General features: G+C 42.2%; 1 protein-coding gene across 1 annotated transcript in view; it reads left to right on the forward strand.

The window, feature by feature from the left end:
* The window catches only part of TCOF1 (treacle ribosome biogenesis factor 1), a 128,225-nt gene that overhangs the window by 56,762 nt on the left and 52,089 nt on the right, over positions 1–19,374 (forward strand). Inside the window, exons 12-13 of the mRNA XM_089682125.1 lie at positions 6,032–6,187; positions 11,546–11,707. Of these exons, the coding sequence (XP_089538251.1) occupies positions 6,032–6,187; positions 11,546–11,707 (318 nt within the window). The remainder of the gene's footprint in view (positions 1–6,031; positions 6,188–11,545; positions 11,708–19,374) is intronic.

The following is a 19,374-nucleotide window of genomic DNA, read 5'->3' on the forward strand; positions in this document are numbered from 1 at the left end:
CAGATGCAGAGTCCCTCCAAGAGTTTATTTTCTTCTTTTGAAGAAGGGACCTAAGAGGGATAAGAGATGGGAGGGAGAAGAAAAAAAGTGGAAAAAATTAAAGGAAGAGGGAAGATGTGCAATCCCTATCGCTCGACGCCAGGGACATGTAGTTCCGGGCGCTGGGCAGGTAGTTTATTTTCTACTTGTTAACCCTGCTGCGGGCAAGCAGCAGGGTTCACCCGTCAGGTGGAAGCATTGGGGCGGCAGCGCTCTCTTGGAGCAGAGGGGAGACAATTCAGGGTCTGTATGGACCTTGGACATCTCAATAAAGAGAACCTGTCACCAAAAAAAAAACGTTTTGTTTCTCTTTAAATTGAAAAAAATTAGTTACACCCAAGCATATAGCATTCCCCCCCCCAAAAAAATAGAATTGGGCCCCCCCCCCCACATATACGCACGTACAAACGTAAAAGCACACGCTGGGTGTCTATGCATGAAAACGTCAATTGCGATACACATGTTACATATCGCCGCACACGCCAGGATGAGAGCACCAGACCTCCTCCGTAACACTAAAGTGATGACCTAGAAGGGGCTTTAAAAGCATCACCTATAGAAAATATAGGGTACTGAAGCTCATCTCAAAGTCACAAGTACACGCAAATTTAAGGTTCGACAAGTTGGATATCTATTTACTCGCTGCAACCTCATCTTTTATATTTTACAAAAAAATAGTATAATTTTATTAGTTAATTTTAGGGCACAAAAAAAAAACAACAAAAAAAAAAACCAACGTATATTTTGTAATATCATGCGACATAAAAATTGGAACTACCACTATTTTATTCTCTGATTTCAGAAAATATCATGATTTTTTTTTAATCTTGTGCAAAAAAAACGCAAAAACAGCTCAGGCAGTAAAAGGGATAAAGGATAAGCCCAACACTCCCCTTTCCAGACGAGCACCCAATCAGTACTCATTACACTGCAAGGTCTCTCTGCTCCCTGCTAGTCTGAGTGCTGTGCTGGAGATAGGCAGGTAGGAGAGGAGGAGATAAACCGCACAAATGTTAAAAATAAATGTTCAAGTCACCATAAAAAATCCTTTTTGTTTTTAAAACCTTCCTAATATCACCTTCGATTTAAAATACTGTTTTGGTTAAAAAAAAATTTTTATTTTTTTTTTTAATTTGGACAAGTAGATTGTCATGAAGGACAAGTAGATTGGGGCACAGATTTAGTCCATTTAGAGAAGTAGTTTTTTCAAACATTTACACACCCCTGTGGGGAGTTCTGCCCTCCACTCTGTATTGCCAGCGAGTTTAATCTGCCAAAGTATGGCAGATTTGGTTAGATTGTTCAAAGGATCTCACCACTTCCAAGGAAGGCCACTGACTTATTTGGCCGTTGTGAGACTGTGGCTTTTTGGTCCTAAACTTAATAACATGATCTGGAATGCCAGGGAGGCCAGAGGATGCTACTGCCTCAAAACAGCAGAGCTAGGGGGAGGTCAGCTGAATCCCATTCTTTTCCTTTGTGTACTTCTGCAGTAGTTGCCTTCAGAGCTGGACTCCCAGGCAGCTCAAAGGACTCAGCAGAGAGCAGCCAAATCCTGTGACAACCCTTCTGCATGAAGGCACGCCCAAGCTTCTACAAGTGGGATGCTAATTGTGATCCCTGATGGGTCCATTGGTATTTTTTGCCTCTGGCATTCAGGTGCAGAGGGCATCACTGTAGGCTTACAGGATAATCCTTTGCCTCTGGTGCTACCTTTTTAGCTGCTCTTTCTTATCCCTCCTGTGCTATGGCACAGCTTAATGTACCTTCCCCATTTCACCTCTTGCTCCAGCTCACACATCAACTCAGTCCCTGGAGCTATGTCCTATGCTCTTTGGTGGAAGAGAAAGAAAGTAAGATATTTTTATTTAGAAGTGTGATTCTTGTGAGCTACTATGGTGTATTTGAATTATCTAATCAATTAAAAATGAAAAGTGAAAATATTTAGTGACTGAATTAATACACATATAGATTAAATCATTGGGTAGCCTACACTATACACATACCAATGTGTCTTTATCAAATTAAAAAACCACTTTGTGTCGCTCTCCACTAACAATATACACAAAAATCAATTGGTGCAAAACCATAAACACAGTACTCTGTTTATTTTTTGCACTAATTGATTTTTGTGTATATTGTTAGTGGAGCGTGACACAAAGATATTTTTATTTATTTATTTTTATACTCTCCATAGTTTCATTTTCTTGGTGTCCTTTTATGGGGAGATTGGTGGTAGTCACTGAAGGGCATCATTGGTGATGTATGTTTAAAGACTGTTTTTAAAATTACTTCAACGTTTCTTGGGACTGGATGCACTGAACTCATGCTTTTGTTTAAAAAGTTTTGGTTTTTTTTTCACTTTGAGCACAATGGACTTTTTTATACAGTAAATTTTTTTTTTTGCTTTGTTTTTCACAGCACTACTACTGATATGAGCACTGTATTGTTCGATTACTTTATATTTGTTTAACCACTTGTCTACCGGGCACTTTTACCCCTTCCTGCCCAGGCCAATTTTTAGCTTTCAGCGCTGTTGCACATTGACAATTTCTCATGCAACACTGTACCCAAATGAAAATTTTTATAATTTTTTTCACACAAACAGAGCTTTCTTTTTGTGTTATTTATCGCCACTGGGTTTTTTATTTTTTGCACTATAAACAAAAAAAGAGCAAACAATTTTTTAAGTTTTTCTTTCTATTATAAAATCTTGCAAACAGGTAAATTTTCTCCCTCACTGCTGTGCGTTGATTATGCGGCACTGATGAGGCGACACTGGTGGGAATTGATGAAGAGGCAATGATATGCAGCACTGATGGGCACTGACTCTCAGCACTGCAGGGTGGCACTGCTGGGTGCCACTGCTGGGCACTTTTGGGGCTGCACTGATAATCGGTGCCCTGATTATCAGTGCAGATGTCCTCTGTGACACTTGCTGGTTATCGGCAGTACTTTCCTCATGCTGTGACGGCGTGAGGAAAGTGCTGCCGATAACCGGCAAATGTATTTACTTTGTGATCAGCTTTTTCATTGGACACAGCTGAGCATATGGTAAAAGGCTGCTGTAATTGAACTTTTACTTTGTCATGTGATCAGCTGTGTCCGTAGATGGGGGACGTGTTCTGGGAGGAAGTCATGATGCCCTCCCAGAACTGGACAACCGCACTGTAACCGTTATTTGGCTGTAATGTGTAATGTGGTTAAATGGGTTAAAGTAGCAGCAGTGATCTTGTGTATATTATAAAAAAAATATATATATTACACTCACCAGCCACTTTATTAGGTACAACTTGTTAGTATTGGGTTGGACCCCCTTTTGCCTTCAGAACTACCTTTTAATTATTCATGGCATAGATTCAACAAAGTGTTGGAAACATTCCTCAGATTTTGGTCCATGTTGACATGATCGCATCATGCAGTTGCTGCAGACTTGTCGGTTGCACATCTATGAACCGTTGAGGCAAGTCAGGATGATAGATCCATGCTTTCATGTTTACGCCAAATTCTAACCCTACCATCTGAATGTTGCAGCTGAAATCGAGACTCATCAGACCAGGCAACGTTTTTACAATCTTCTGTTATTCAATTTTGATGAGCCTGTGTGAATTGTAGTCTGTTTCCTGTTAGCTGACAGGAGTTGCACCTGGTGTGGCCTATTGCTGCTCTAACCTATCTGCTTCAAAGTTGTGCTTTCAGAGATGGTATTCTGCATACCTTGGTTGTAACAAGTGGTTATTTGAGTTACTGTTGCCTTTCTGTCATCTCGAACCAGTCTGCCCATTCTCCTCTGACATAGACAAGGCATTTTTGTCCACACAAATGCCACTGACTGGATATTTTCTCTTTTTCTGACCATTGTCTGTAGAGATGGTTGTGTGTGAAAATCCCAGTAGATCAGCAGTTTTTGAAATACTCAGACCCACCCATCTGACACCAACTACTATGCCATGTTCAAAGTCACTTAATTTCCCTTTCTTCTGCCATGCTGATGTTCGGTTTGCACTTCAGCAAGTTGTCTTCACCACGTCTAGATGCCTAAATGCATTGAGTTGCTGTCATGTGATTGGCTGATTAGCAATTTGTGATATCAAGCAATTGAACAGGTGCGCCTAATAAAGTGGCTGGTAAGTGTGTGTGTGTTATTGTTATATATATGTATTGGGACCCCTACCTTTTACATGCTCATGAACTTTAATGACATCCCAGTCTTGGTCTGTAGGGTTCAATATTAGGTTGGCCCACTCTTTGCAGCTATAACAGCTTCAACTCTGCTAGGAAGGCTGTCCACAAGGTTTAAGAGTGTCTTTGGGAATGTTTGTCCATTCTTCCAGAAACACGTTTGTTAGGTCAGGCACTGATATCAGACAAGAAGGCCTGGCTCAGTCTCTGCTCTGATTCATCCCTAATTCATCCCGAAGGTGTTCTATCGGGTTGAGGTGCAGGCCAGTTAAGTTCCTCCACCCCAAACTCTCTCATCCATGTCTTTATGGACCTTGTTTTGTGCATGTTGGAACAGGAAGGGGCCATCCCAAAACTGTTTCCACAAACTTGGAAGCATGAAATTGTCTAAAATGTTTTGGTATGCTGATGCCTTAAAAATTCCCTTCACTGGAGCTAAGGGGCCAAGCCCAACCCCTGAAAATCAACCCCACACCATCATCCCCCCTCCACCAAACTTTACACTTGGCACAATGCAGCAAGGCAAGTACTATTCTCCTGGCAACTGCCAAACCCAGACACATCCATTGGATTCCCAGACAGAGAAGCATGATTCAACACTCCAGAGAACACATTTCGACTGTTCTAGTGTCCAGTGGTGGCGTGCTTTACACCACTGCATCCAACGCTTTGCATTGCACTTAGTAATGTAAGGCTTGGATACAGCTGCTCGGCCATGAAAATTAATTTCAAAAAGCTCTCTATGCACTGCTGTGCTAATCTGAAAGCCACACAAAGTTTGGAGGTCTTTAGCTATTGACTCTGAAGACAGCTGGCGACTTCTGTGCACTACGCGCTTCAGCATGCGCTGACCCCCACTCTGTCATTTTTACATGGCCTACCACTTTGTGGCTAAGTTGCTGTTGTTTCCAGTTGCTTCCTCTTTGTTAAAACACCACTAACAGGTGACTGTGGAATATTTAGTAGCGAGGAAATTTCATGGATGGACTTATTGCACAGGTGGCAGCCTATCACGTTACCACGCTTGAATTCACTGAGCTCCTGAGAGCAACTCTTTCACAAATGTTTGTAGAAGCAGTCTGCATTCCTAGGTGCTTGATCCTGTGGCCATGGAGGTGATTGGAACGCCTGAATCCAATAATTTGTAAATAAAGAGTGCTTTCAGAAATAGAAGCATTCATTTTTTTTTTTATCAATTAACTGAATGGAAAGTAAATGAGCAGAAGAGATATCCAAATCTATGTTTGGTGTGATCACCCTTTTTTTTGCCTTCCTTTCAAAATGACATCAATTCTTCTAGGTACACTTGCACACAGTTTTTGAAGGAACTTGGCAGGTAGATTGTTCCAACGTTCTTAACACAGATATTCGGTGCATGTAGGCTGCCTCAAATCCTTCTGTTTTCTTCACGTAATTCCAGACAGGCTCGATGTTGAGATCAGTGCCAAACCATCACTTCCAGGATTCCTTGTACTTCTCTATACTGAAAATAGTTCTTAATTACATTGGATGTATGTTTGGCGGGTCGTTGTCCTGCTGCATAATAAATATGGGGCCAATCACATGCCTCCCTGATGGCACGATGGACAAGTGTCTTCCTGTATTTTATAAAAATAAATGTTTTACCCAAAATATTAAAATACCCAAAAAAATAAATATGCAGCATATTTGTAATCATGAGAAAAATACTTTGGGAATATATTACAAGAATGCAGAATGAAACTTTCCGAAAATATAAACTGATCTTTAAAATATGCACTCTGTTATATCGCCTAGTACAGTAATTTACTGGGGTTAATTAATTTAACAGACACCTGCTACTGTTACACTATCTCAGCCAAAAACTCTTTCTGTGGGAATCAAACAGACTCCAATGGTTGCTACTAAGACCCCTTTAAAATCCTCACAACCAGTGGACGAGAGCTCAGAGGAAGAGTCAGACAGTGATGAGGAGCCACTTACAAAGGTATTGACACGATGACTGTATATATAAATGTGAGCCATTTTAAAGGGTTTTTCTGTGATTATATAGTGTATGTATGTATATAGTGTGTGTGTGTGTGTGTGTGTGTGTGTATATATAGATATATATAGATAGATAGATAGATAAACATCTTTCCACCCCTGGAAGCAGGAAACACAACAAGAGGGACTTTTAGAGGGTTGTTCCCAGGCCTAGTTCACCACTATTTTCAGCTGCATGGGCAGTTACAAGTCTGGCGCTCCCTCCTTGGTTCCTTCGTCCATGGGGGCTCAGAATTGTCACTGGCTCAGTTTCCCTGGGGACTGATGACTGTTTCAGCGGTTTCTGTCCCCTGATCAGTGTCAAAGGTTTCACTTCAGTTGGGGCGGCCCTGTACTATAGGAGTTTAGGCCCGTGGAGTGCAGGAGGAGGGAACGGGCATCTGGCGAGCAGCTTCCAGTTCCAGGTCCCACATGGTACGAGGATGCTGAGAACCAACAGATCATTTAAAAGAATAAAAAGATGTTCCCCATAGTGAGTGGAGCAATTTTTCTATATCCAGGTGCTTATTAGCTGTGCACTATGCAGGATGAATCTAGAGAACACAGCAGCTGTGGAGGCAGGCACCAGTTGCTGCACCAGCATGGCACAGGTAGGAGAAATCCTGGACTTTGCTACTTCCCTTTCCTTGTGAGGGGTGAAGTGGGTTTTTTTTTTTTTATTTCTCCCCTCTCCACTATCCTGTAGATATGCTAGGCTTGCTATGTCCCTCTAAAGTTTCCCATATTTAGGCACTTGTTGGCTATTTTCAGTGCACATGCTTGTGACTTTTGTTTTGTTAGCTGGCTTTCTCCATTTCCTTTTCTCCCTTTTTTTTTTTTTTTTTTTTTTTTTTTTTTTTTTTTTTTTTTTGCAGGCTCGGGCTCTGCCCAAGGCGAAGAACAAATTTGGGATTAAGGACCGATTCACACCTGAGCAATTTGTAGCTATCTATTATTCTTAATGGAGATGGCTCACATCTCTACTCCAAGTCGCCTGAAGCTCAAACAAGTTCTGGAGCTTTTTTTGTTGGTTTAATTGGGTAGATTTTCATGTCTTCGGAGTATTTTTAATTACACACAAATGAATGGAAACGCATGTTTTTTTTTTTTAGCATTATCCCATGTTGCGCGTTTTTGGAGCATTTTTTCTGCTCAAATGAAAAGTTGAAAAAAAATAAAATGCACAAAAATCATAAATATTAACTATAATTAACTATTAATATGTAATAACCCCTAACCTTAACCCCCTAACCCTAAAAATAAATTTAATAAACATGCTAACAAAAAATAAATCATTATTAATAAAATAATAGATCCGCAATGCGCAAGTTGTATTGCCCGATGCCTGGGACGTGTGCAGTTCCAGGAGCCAGGCAGGTAGGTTGTGTTTTATTTATTCTTGTACATTTAACCCTTCCATCTTCTTCTTTGCTTTTGCTGCAGCCCGATTTGCTTCCACATGTGCTGGTAAAGTGCCCCCCTCCCTCGCTATATATCCCGGGTTCTGCTTGCCCATCTACTGGCCCGGGACCGACATAGATGCCACCAAGTGGGGAGGGAGTAAAACAGACATACTTCTGCTCTCCTCCCTATCTTGTTCCTGGCCCAGAAGCGAGATGTATGACATCACTCCCAGGTCTCCATTGTCAGTGTCCTCAACCACCAAGGCCGGGAAAGAATGTAATGAAGTGTGATCTGCACTGCATTACATTCCGTGGAGTACAGGGGAGACATTTCATTAAAGAGAACCTGTCACCAAAAAGTCAGCACATGGAACAAAAAAAGTTTAATTTTAATAAAACTTAGTTACACCCAAGCACATAATCCTCCCCCCAAAATTTTAAACCCCCACTCCCACATATCTGCAGGTACGAACATAAACTCGCGTGTTGGGCCGCCTACGCATAAAAACATTGATTGCGATACACATGTTGCATATCGCCGCACATGCTGGAATGAGTGCAATAATTCTAGCACCAGACTTCCTCTGTAATGCTAAACTGCTGACCTATAGGGGGCTTTTAAAGGGTTGCCTATAGAAAAAGTAGGGTACTAAAGTTTGTCACCATGTCACGGGCACCCTCAAATTTAGAGTTTGACATGTTGCAAATCTATTTACTCGTTGCAGCCTCATCTTTTATATTTTACCAAAAATTGGGTAATTGAACTTTTGCATTTCCTAGACTTTCTGAGGTAATATCGTGTGACCCAAAAAACTGGAGCTACCATTATTTTATTCTTTAGGCTTCTGCTTTCAGAAAATATATATAATATAATTGGGGGTTTTATGTTCTCTTGAGGCCTAAAATTATTCATTTTAAATTAAAGCTGTTGAGCGCTCTAGGTAGTTAATTGATTTTTCCTGTCAGTGGGAAACTGCATGCCTGTACAAGATTCCAGCAGACAAATACACTGACAGTCTGCAGGAGCCATGCATTACACCCTCAATCTGCTGATCACTGGTGCAATGCTTTCCGCACCCCTGAGTAAATATATAAACAACCCAAACCTAACAAAAAATAAATAAGATTACAAAATAATAAGCCCTAACCCAAATTGTAACACTTAACCCCTAACCTTAAACTTAACCTGTAATACTAATCTTAAATCTAACTACTTTCTTAACAAAAAATTAATAAGAAATGAATAATAATCATAAAAAAAAATAAAAGCTAAAAAAGCAACAAATGATGAAACCGATTATATATTTCTCTATTGGCTATTAAAAAAATGCCAAAGCTCAAAAACTCTTAAAAAAACACTGTACAAAAATGTGACAAAACGCCCGAAAAAAAAACTCAAAACTGCGGTGCTCAGGTGTGAATACAGCCTAGGAGAAAATGCCTCTCTTGTTTAGCTACGCTTAAGGATAGCTGAAGCAAGCCCCGCTGTAATGCTTGTAGTGACAAGCTTGTGCATAAGGAGTCCATGGCAGCCTGTAAAAACATCCTATCCAATTTTAAGGAGATAGGGCCACTTTTCAGGTTTCAGATTTATGCTTTTAGATCTAAGGCCCCCTAGCCTACCTTTTTTCGTGCCATCTATTTGCGTCCCAGAGAGGAGTAAGGAAACTGAGGCGGCTGTAGGCTTTGTGAGGCCTTAGGAAAAACTTGGACATGCTATGGCATCGAAGAAAGCAGTACTGCATCACAGTGTTTGAACCTAACAGCATGTACTCCATTGTAACCCTAACAGCCATCCCCATTCATGTGTAATGTGTTTTAGGGACAGACATTCAATAATGCAGGACCAGGGATGATCTCTATACACATCCTATGATCCCAGTGATACCAAAGCAATGCACCATGCAGACTACACATGTAGTATGTGGAGTGGAGCACTGTCGACGATCCAGAGGAAGGTCAGCATGCTTGGTACCCTCAGAATGTGCTTTAGGGTCCATAAGGAAGGGACAGACATATGAGAATAGAGGACCATGGCTGTTTCCAGTGCGCATGATAACCTCATCCTATGATCCCAATAAGCCCTATGTAATGCACCATGCAGATGTAGCATGCACTGTAGATGATCCAGGAGAAAGCCAGTCTGCATGATGCCATCAGGAACAGAAAAGCCCCCATGCGCATGGTAGCCCTTACACACATCCTTTAATGAGTCTTATGTAATGCACCATGCAGACTACACATGCAGCATATGAACTGCAGCTCTGTCCTCGTCGCCATCCTTCACTCAGTGGGGATTTTTTTTTTTTTTTTTACCTCCTCCTTCACCAGGAAGCCTTTAGGCATGTCCAGGTCCGGTACAAGGATTCTTGTCTACACAGGCGAAGGTGCGTTTGCTGATCATCAGAGACTGCAGACATACTACAGGAAACTATCAGAGACTACGGATGTACTACAGGAGATAATCTAATATATTCTATGTTGGCAATTTGAAGGCACCTTCATCCCCATTTAGTGAAATTGTCCCTTTTTATGTAAACAATTTTGACATATTAAATCAGCTCTGCAACAACTCCCAGGAGCAATTAAGTAGCCATTTTTTAAATTCTATCTTTCAGCAATGCACAACTTCTTCTAAATAGCAAATTCAAACCTGCTTTAGCTACTTACTGCTAAACAAGTACAGGGAACAGTTCTGACTCCTGCTGGTTCCAATCCAGGCACTCCAACTGCCTCTTCTGAGTCATAATGTAGCAGCTGAGGAAGGGGTTCAGGTTAAAGTATAGTGCCAAATGCGGATTGGCTGAGAGGCGGCGGGGGCATGAGCAACTGCCACTATTGCAGCCCCGATCATGTCCACCTCCTATGCAGATGAGCACTGTATGCAGCGCTGGAAAACTGCTGCTGAGCTTACCACTATCATATCATGTCAGTCTCCCTCCGCACAAACTGCCAGCAGTTGCTTTGGGCCCCACAGCCTCACGGTAAAGACGGTCCTGCTGAGGCGTCAGAGCAACCCAGGGGGCAATTGCGGCCCGGTCCCCCCTGGTGGGCTCTCTCATCCCTCCATGAGGCCAAACAGGCGCCTGTGTGGCCCCTGTGAGCACGAAGCCTTACGCGACTGCGTAATTAAAAAGCCATCTCTGAAAACTGAGGAAAGGGAGATGGATTCTCTGGAGGAGCTTAGTGTTGCCTCTTAGAGATACTCTAGACCAGTGGTTCTCAAGCTTCCTAATGCCGTGACCCTTTAATACAGTTCCTCATGTTGTGGTGACCCCCAACCATAACATTATTTACCCAGTAATTATAATTCATGAAGTGTCGTTTTACCTCCAATACTGCTGCTTTCAGCACAGTAGCTGCTTTTAACAGAGTAGCTGCTTTCAACACAGCAGCTGCTTTATACACAATAGCTGCTCTTTACACATCAGAAATATGTGTTTTCCAATGGTCTTAGGCGACCCCTGTGAAAGGGTCTTTCGACCCCCAAAGGGGTCGCGACCCACAGGTTGAGAACCACTGCTCTAGACAGAGATCCCAAATCCTCCAGGTAAAAGCTTTTCCTCAAAGAGCTGGATGATTTATTGAAGATTGTAAAGGGAAAGAGATACCTGTTCTTGAACATCCAGGGTATCCTAAACCAAACCATCGCATCTATCAAACTCTTGAGGAGAAAGGGGGAGGATCTTTCCTGTTAATGCTTTGTTTGAATTTGCAAAGCATGGCTTGGTCCAGAGAAGAAACCTTTCTTTTGCCCTGGAATAAAATGCTGAAACTTGATGGGCATTTTCATAGGTGTCCAAATATACAAGTCGTTCGTGGACATGTAGAATTAAACTTTCTGAAAATGTATGATCTTTAAAATATGCGCTCTGCTGTATTTCCCAGTAATTCACTGCAGCTATTTATTTTAACAGACACCTGCCACTGTTAGTTCAACACCTCAGCCAAAAACTCTCTCTTTGGGCATCAAACAGATACCAGTGGTTGCTGCTAAGACCCCATTAAAATCATCTCAACCAGCAGATAAGAGCTCAGAGGAAGAGTCATCAGACAGTGATGAGGAGCCATCTGTTAAGGTACTGAAATAGAGACTATGTGTATGTACAGTGAAGAAATAAGGATTTGATCCCCCGCTGATTTTGAATGTTTGCCCACTCACAAAGAAATGATCAGTCTAAAAATCGAATGGTAGGTGTATTGTAACACTGAGAGACAGAATAGCAACAAAAAATTCAAAAGAAATGCATGTCTAACAAATTATGCACTGATTTGCATGTTCATGAGGGAAATAGGTATTTGATCCCCTATCATTCAGCAGGAATTCTGGCTACCAGGTGTCTTTCATACAGGTAACAAGCTGAGATTAGAAGCAGTCTCTTAAAGGAGTGCTGCTAATCTCATTTTTTTACCTGTATAAAAGACACCTGTCCACAGGAGCAATTTAACAGATTCCAAACTCCACCCTGGCGTCGAGTAGGAGAAAAAAGTCACATGTTGTCCATACCTGGAACTACTGAGTGTTTCTCTTAGCTCCCAATAGCTAAACAAAGTAGAAGGAGAGCTAATGAAAAGTGGGTGAATTTGGGAAAAGCAGCAGCTAAATTAACCTATTGCTTTGTCCGGGATGGGTATATGGCTGCAGATTAAAACTGGTAATAAAGTGACCCAGTCTGCACAGTGTCACTTTGTATGTAAAGTTCTTTTGTAGCTGGGTATTTGTAGATGTCTCTTCTTTGCTGCTCTGTGGGTACTGCAAGTATTCTAAGAGTCAAATACCCATTTCCCCTTCCAGATACGGTGGTTTCTGCTGCCACATCCTGTAGTGACATAGCTGGCAGGAGAAGCCCCAGAGTGCATTGGTGGAGCAAGTATTTCACACATCAGGAAGTGGGGAATGCTTGCAGCTGCCACAGAGCAGCAAGGATGCAGTGTTTTAACAAGCAGGAGGCAAGTGGTCTTTTACATAGAAAGTGATCCTGTGCTGATTCCTTTTCAATAAATATAAACTGACAAAAAATTATGTAACTGTTTGCTAGGACAGATCCAGTTCCAGTCTAGTTTACAGCTGGTAATGAAGAATTACACTCTGTCTGTACTCTGTTTGCAAGTTATCTGTTTTGTTTTGTTTTTGTTTTTTTTTGTTTTTTCAAACAAAAACAGAGATTTCCTTTTTAAAGTTTTATTCCATCTCACTTTGTCAAAAAGCTGCCACAACCAGCTCAGGCAAGCGCTTTTTTTCTTAAGGCGCTAAGCAGACACCAGTGGTACCGTCTAACGTTAAGACTGCTTTAAAAACACCACAGCCAGCAGATGAGAGCTCAAAAGATGAGTCGGACAATGAAGGATTCACAATGACTGAGTTCAGGAATTCTTCATATAGAAAATCTGTCTTGGCCTAGGTGGCTTCATCAGCATGGGGCTGTCAGTTCTGTTTGGACTAAATTAAGGAACCTTTGTCCTACAACTGTTATCCACCAGTGAACACATGTACACTCTTGCATACATGGATTTTAAACCTTAAACACTGCAGGCATTTTAAAATGTGAAAATATTAAACTTTAAATGAACTTTTTCCATCATCTGATGAGCAGTAGTGCATTTTAGTTTTGCGCTGCCCTAGGCAAGACTAAAATCTGGTGCCCCCCATCTAAATTTTGTTCCACCTCTTCCTGTTTAAGATCCACACCATCACCTGTAAACTCTGCCCCTTCTTCTTTAGGCTCCACCTCTTTCTATTTGATTGCTACCTCTTCCTATTAGAGCTCCATCTCAGGAATTGGTCAGACTGTGGACATGATACAGGGGATGGTTAAAGGCTACAGACATGATACAGGAGAAGGTCAGAGACTGCCGATAGGATACAGGAGCAGGTCAGGAACTGCCGATAGGATACAGGAGCAGGTCAGGAACTGCCGATAGGATACAGGAGCAGGTCAGGAACTGCCGATAGGATACAGGAGCAGGTCAGGAACTGCCGATAGGATACAGGAGCAGGTCAGGAACTGCCGATAGGATACAGGAGCAGGTCAGGAACTGCCGATAGGATACAGGAGCAGGTCAGGAACTGCCGATAGGATACAGGAGCAGGTCAGGAACTGCCGATAGGATACAGGAGCAGGTCAGGAACTGCCGATAGGATACAGGAGCAGGTCAGGAACTGCCGATAGGATACAGGAGCAGGTCAGGAACTGCCGATAGGATACAGGAGCAGGTCAGGAACTGCCGATAGGATACAGGAGCAGGTCAGGAACTGCGGACAGGATATTTGCACTGTAGATGACTTGATGAAGTCACACATCACAGTGGAGTCCAAGGAAAGCAGTCCTAGCTGTGATTCATTACATCACTGCCATCCCCCCGCATCCATTACATCACTGCGGTCCCCCCGCCTGAGCACAGCCAAAATGTTTGGAACACGCCTGCACTGCAGGATGATGGATGTGGACGAACCTCGTTCGTCTGTTAATTGATGCTCTTTTGCCTCTACCATGTTATTTCTTTCTATCATTTTTGAGGTTTTTCTAAAACATTGTACCCTTAGCACCATCACTGGTCAGGTGTTTTTGCTTTCCATTCTTTCAACATCTTGCTAATCCTTTACAGATTTGTAAACTTATACAAGGGGTTACATATACTGTTCCCCCTGTTAGGCCTACAATTCAACCGTGGGAGTTAAAGCCTAAACATTTTTTAACTTAATGATTACCCTGTACATCATTGTGATGCCAAATATGCATTGGGGCAGGCACTTGTGCACACACAGACTAGAGTTTCACAGTCTGGAAGACATTGCACTGACATACATTAGTGCCTAAGTGAGCACTTGTGTTGTGTGAGTGATTTTTTGATGGCTTTTGTTTTTAACTTTAAATAAATTGGTTACGATGTGATGGCCTTTTTCCTCTCATCCATTTATGAGTGTTATCCTGAGACCTCTAGAGGAGTGGTTCCTGTATTGACAGAGGTATATTTACAAAGTTAATATAATGGCCTGCTATGACATACTTATTAGTTTAAGACCTCATTTTGGATGGGTAACTCTGCCTATGGGGACAGTAGTAGGTCTGTGGGGAAACCAGGAGGTAACACCTTCTCGGTGTGGAGTACCAATTTGAAATTGAAACATTGAGCTCATCTGAAGTGCTTACTACTATTTTGCAACATGAGCTGCCCTTTGAATTTAGGCATGAGACAGTTTTACTCTGTGAGAGTTTTAGAATTTCTTAATAGAGTTCATTTTTTCTCGCCTAATGTCTATGCACTTTGTATGTTGGAAATTTTATGAACTCACTTGGACTTTCTTTTCACTTACTGACTTTTTACTGTATGGGGATTTTGAGTATATATTTATCAGATATACATTATATTGCCAGAAGTATTGGGATGTCTGCCTTGACACGCACATGATCTTTTAATGGCATCCTAGTCTTCGTCCGCAGGGTTCAATACTGGGCTGGCCCACTCTTTGCAGCTATAACAGCTTCAGCTCTTCTGGGAAGGCTGTCCACAAGGTTTGGGAGCGTGCATTTGTGAGGTCAGGTACTGATGTCGGACGAGAAGGCCTGGCTCGCAGTCTCTGTTCTAATCCATCCCAAAAGTGTTCTATTGCATTGAGGTCAGGGCTCTGTGCAGGCCAGTCAAGTCTCCCCACCCCAAACTTGCTCATCTATGTCTTTATGGACCTTGCTTTGTGCACTGGTGCGCAGTTATGTTGGAACAGGAAGGGGCCATTCCCAAACTGTTCCCACAAAGTTGGGAGCATGAAATTGTCCAAAATGTCTTGGTATGCTGACACCTTAAGAGTTCCCATCACTGGAACTAAGGGGCCAAGCCCAAACCCTGAAAAACAACCCCACACCATAATCCCCCCCTCCACCAAACTTTACACTTGGAACAATGCAGTCAGGCAAGTAACGTTCTCCTGGCAGCCGCCAAACCCAGACACGTCAAGCATATTGCCAGACAGAGAAATGTGATTCGTCACTCTAGAGAACACGTCTCCACTACTCTACAGCCCACTTGGGGCGTGCTTTGCATCACTGCATCCGACGCTCTGCATTGCACTTGGTGATGTAAGGCTTGGATGCAGCTGCTCAGCCATGGAAACCCATTCCAAGAAGCTCTCTACGCACTGTTGTAGTAAACTGAAGGCCACACGAAGTTTGGAGGTGTTTAGCTATTGACTCTGCAGAAAGTTGGCTTCAGCATGTGCTGACCCCGCTCTGTCATTTTACGTGGCCTACAACTTCGTGGCTGAGTTGCTGTCGTTCTCGGTTGCTTCCACTTTGTTATAATACCACTAACAGTTGACTGTGGAATATTTAGTAGCAAGGACATTTCACGGATGGACTTATTGCACAGGTGGCAATTTATCACGGCACCACGCTTGAATTCACTGAGCTTTTGAGTGACCCATTTTGTTCACATACAGGTAAAACTCGAAAAATTAGAATATCGTGCAAAAGTTAATTTATTTCAGTAATGGAACTTAAAAGGTGAAACTAATATATGAGACTCATTACATGCAAAGCAAGATAGTTCAAGCCGTAATTTGTCATAATTGTGATCATTATGGCTTACAGCTCATGAAAACCCCAAATCCACAATCTCAGAAAATTAGAATATTGTGAAAAGGTGCAATATTCTCGGCTCAGTGTCCCACTCTAATCAGCTAATTAAGCCATAACACCTGCAAGGGGTTCCTGAGCCTTTAAATGGTCTCAGTCTGGTTCAGTAGGAAACACAATCATGGAAAAGACTGCTGACCTGACAGTTATGGAGGGTGTCAATGATGGTTTTCTGCACAAGGAGGGAAAGCCTCAAAAGGTAATTGCAAAAGAAGTTAGATGTTCCCAAAGTTCCTTATCAAAGCACATTAATAGAAAGTTATGTGGACGGGAAAAGTGTGGAAGAACAAGGTGCACAAGCAGCAGGGATGACCGCAACCTGGAGAGGATTGTCAGGAAAAGGCCATTCAAAAGTGTTGGGGACTTTCACAAGGAGTGGACTGAGGCTGGAGTCAGTGCATCAAGAGCCACCACAAACAGACGGATCCTGGACATGGGCTTCAAATGTCGTATATTCCTCTTGTCAAGCGTCTTACCTGGGCTAAAGAAAAACAGACTTGGTTTGTTGCTCAGTGGTCCAAAGTCCTCTTTTCTGATGAGAGCAACTTTCGCATCTCATTTGGAAATCAAGGACCCAGAGTATGGAGGAAGAATGGAGAGGTACACACTGCAAGATGCTTGAAGTCCAGTGTGAAGTTTCCAGAGTCTGTGTTGATTTGGGGAGCCATATCATCTGCTGGTGTTGGTCCACTGTGCTTCATTAAGTCCAGGGTCAACGCAGCTGTCTACCAGGAGATTTTGTAGCACTTCATGCTTCCTTCCGCAGACTAGCTTTATGGGGATGCTGACTTCATTTTCCAGCAGGACTTGGCACCTGCCCACACTGCCAAAAGCACAAAAACCTGGTTCAATGACCGTGGGATTACTGTGCTTGATTGGCCAGCAAACTCACCTGACCTGAACCCCATAGAGAATCTATGGGGCATTGCCAAGAGAAAGATGAGACATGAGACTGAACAATGCAGAAGAGCTGAAGGCCGCTATTGAAGCATCCTGGTCTTTCATAACACCTCAGCAGTGCCACAGGCTGATGGCTTCCATGCCACGCCACATTGAAGCAGTAATTGCTGCAAAAGGGGCCCAAACCAAGTACTGAGTACATATGCATTCTTATACTTTTCAGAGGTCTGATATTCTATGTGCAATCCTTGTTTTATTGATTGCATGTAATATTCTAATTTTCTGAGATTGTGGATTTGGGGTTTTAATGAGCTGTAAGCCATAGTCCTCACAATTATGACAAATCACGGCTTGAACTATCTTGCTTTGCATGTAATGAGTCTCTCTCATATATTAGTTTCACCTTTTAAGTTTCATTACTGAAATAAATGAACTTTTGCACGATATTCTAATTTTTCGAGTTTCACCTGTATGTTTGTAGAAGCAGTCTGCATGCCTAGGTGCTTGATTTTATACACCTGTAGCCATGGAGGTGATTGGAACACCTGAATCCAATGATTTGTTGGGGTGTCCCAATACTTTTGGCAATATAGTGTATTTTGCACTAAGGTTGTTGTGTGTTGTTGGTTGGTTGGTTGGTTGGTTGTTTTTTGTGCTGTATTGTATCAATCTACTTACAGTAGATCTCTTACAAAGCCCAACTCTTAGAAAACTAAAAGTCCTCCTTTGCAGTGGGGCTGTGCCTGCACTGTAAGGGTTAACTAATAGTTTCTGTCTATGGCACAGGTGTCAAACCGGCGGCCCTCCTGCTGTTGCAGAACTGCAAATCTCATGAGGTATTTCAAGGTTGCAAGTTAAGAGCATGACTGTTAGAGGCATGATGGGACTTGTAGTTCTGCAACAGCTGGAGTGTTATCAGTTTGACTCCCCTGGTCTTGGGGATAGGTAACAGTCTTACCTGGTCCTCTGCTTCCCTGGCAGACGGTGCTCCCCTACACTCCAGCAGTGGATGGATGGTCTTTTGGTGCCCTCACATCCAATGCAGGGCTTTGGTCCTTGTATTGGGCTTGATGTCTGAGACATCAGATGGCTGAATTGCAGGAGGCTGCATGGAGCAGCCTTGCATCTCTGAAAAGCCTGAAAGAGAGTAGGATTAGGTAAGTAAAACTGTCTTACGTGGTACCCCTAGACTTAAACACACAGTTATCCCTTGCAGTGTGGATGCAGTCCCATTGCAAGAGAGGAATTTTAGTTTACTCAGAATTTTGCTTTACCCACTTCTCTACCGGCATGTTTTACTCAAAATTACTTTAAACCCCCTAACAGGTGTATATTTTCTGAAAGCTGAGGCCCTGTAGAATAAAGTGGTGGCATTTGCAATCTTTTACGTCACATGATATTTGTGCAACTGTTTATCAAATGTATATTTTCAAGAAAGAGTACACTAAAATGAATTTTAGTGCCAACAAGCAATATACAATGCCCGATTTTTATTTTTTATTTAAAGAAAAAAAGATGGGGTTGTGTTGAGTAAAGAGATACCAAGCATATCAAGCCTTAAAATTGAGTGTGTCTGTGAAATTGCAAAAAAACTATGGTACCCCAAATTCTCATTAGACAACACTTTATCAGTTTATAGTTAATCAAGAACTATGGCCCTATGATTATTACATGTGTAACGCGTGACACAATTTGTTTACATACATGCACGTGCTTGCTCTACATGCTCTTTTGCATTTGATGTGTACGAAAGCAATGTGGTTGCCTTTAAATTTACTGAAGCGCACAAAACTGAGGCATTTCACCATGATTTCAGACTCCCTGAAGGAGCAGGAGAGCCTAAGAACTGCTGAGGTGGGGGGGATGGAATGTTAGATTTAGCTTTTAGAGTCCTCAATTTAAAGCTAAACCTAATCTGGATGGATGGAGAAATTAGTACCATGCTCATAGCTGTAGCACTTGTGAGCTTGTTTTGAGTGAACACGCTTTAAATTGCGTATGCCCTTGGAATGGCACCAATTTATGCCATTTAAAATTCTCCATAGGCGATGGTTTAAACGCCCTTATAGGTTACCAGTTTAGAGTTTTAACAGGAGGTCGGGTGCTAGAATTATTGCTCTTGCTCTGACACTCGCAGCAATACCTCACAATTGTGGTGTGATCACTGTTTACATCTGCATGCGGGACCTACATATGCAAACACATTTGTGTAAGCA

This window comes from Staurois parvus, unplaced genomic scaffold (genome assembly GCF_062004578.1).
Source record: "Staurois parvus isolate SC_StPar_1 unplaced genomic scaffold, SC_StPar_1.0 ptg000286l, whole genome shotgun sequence".
In the NCBI taxonomy this organism is placed as follows: Eukaryota; Metazoa; Chordata; class Amphibia; order Anura; family Ranidae; genus Staurois; species Staurois parvus.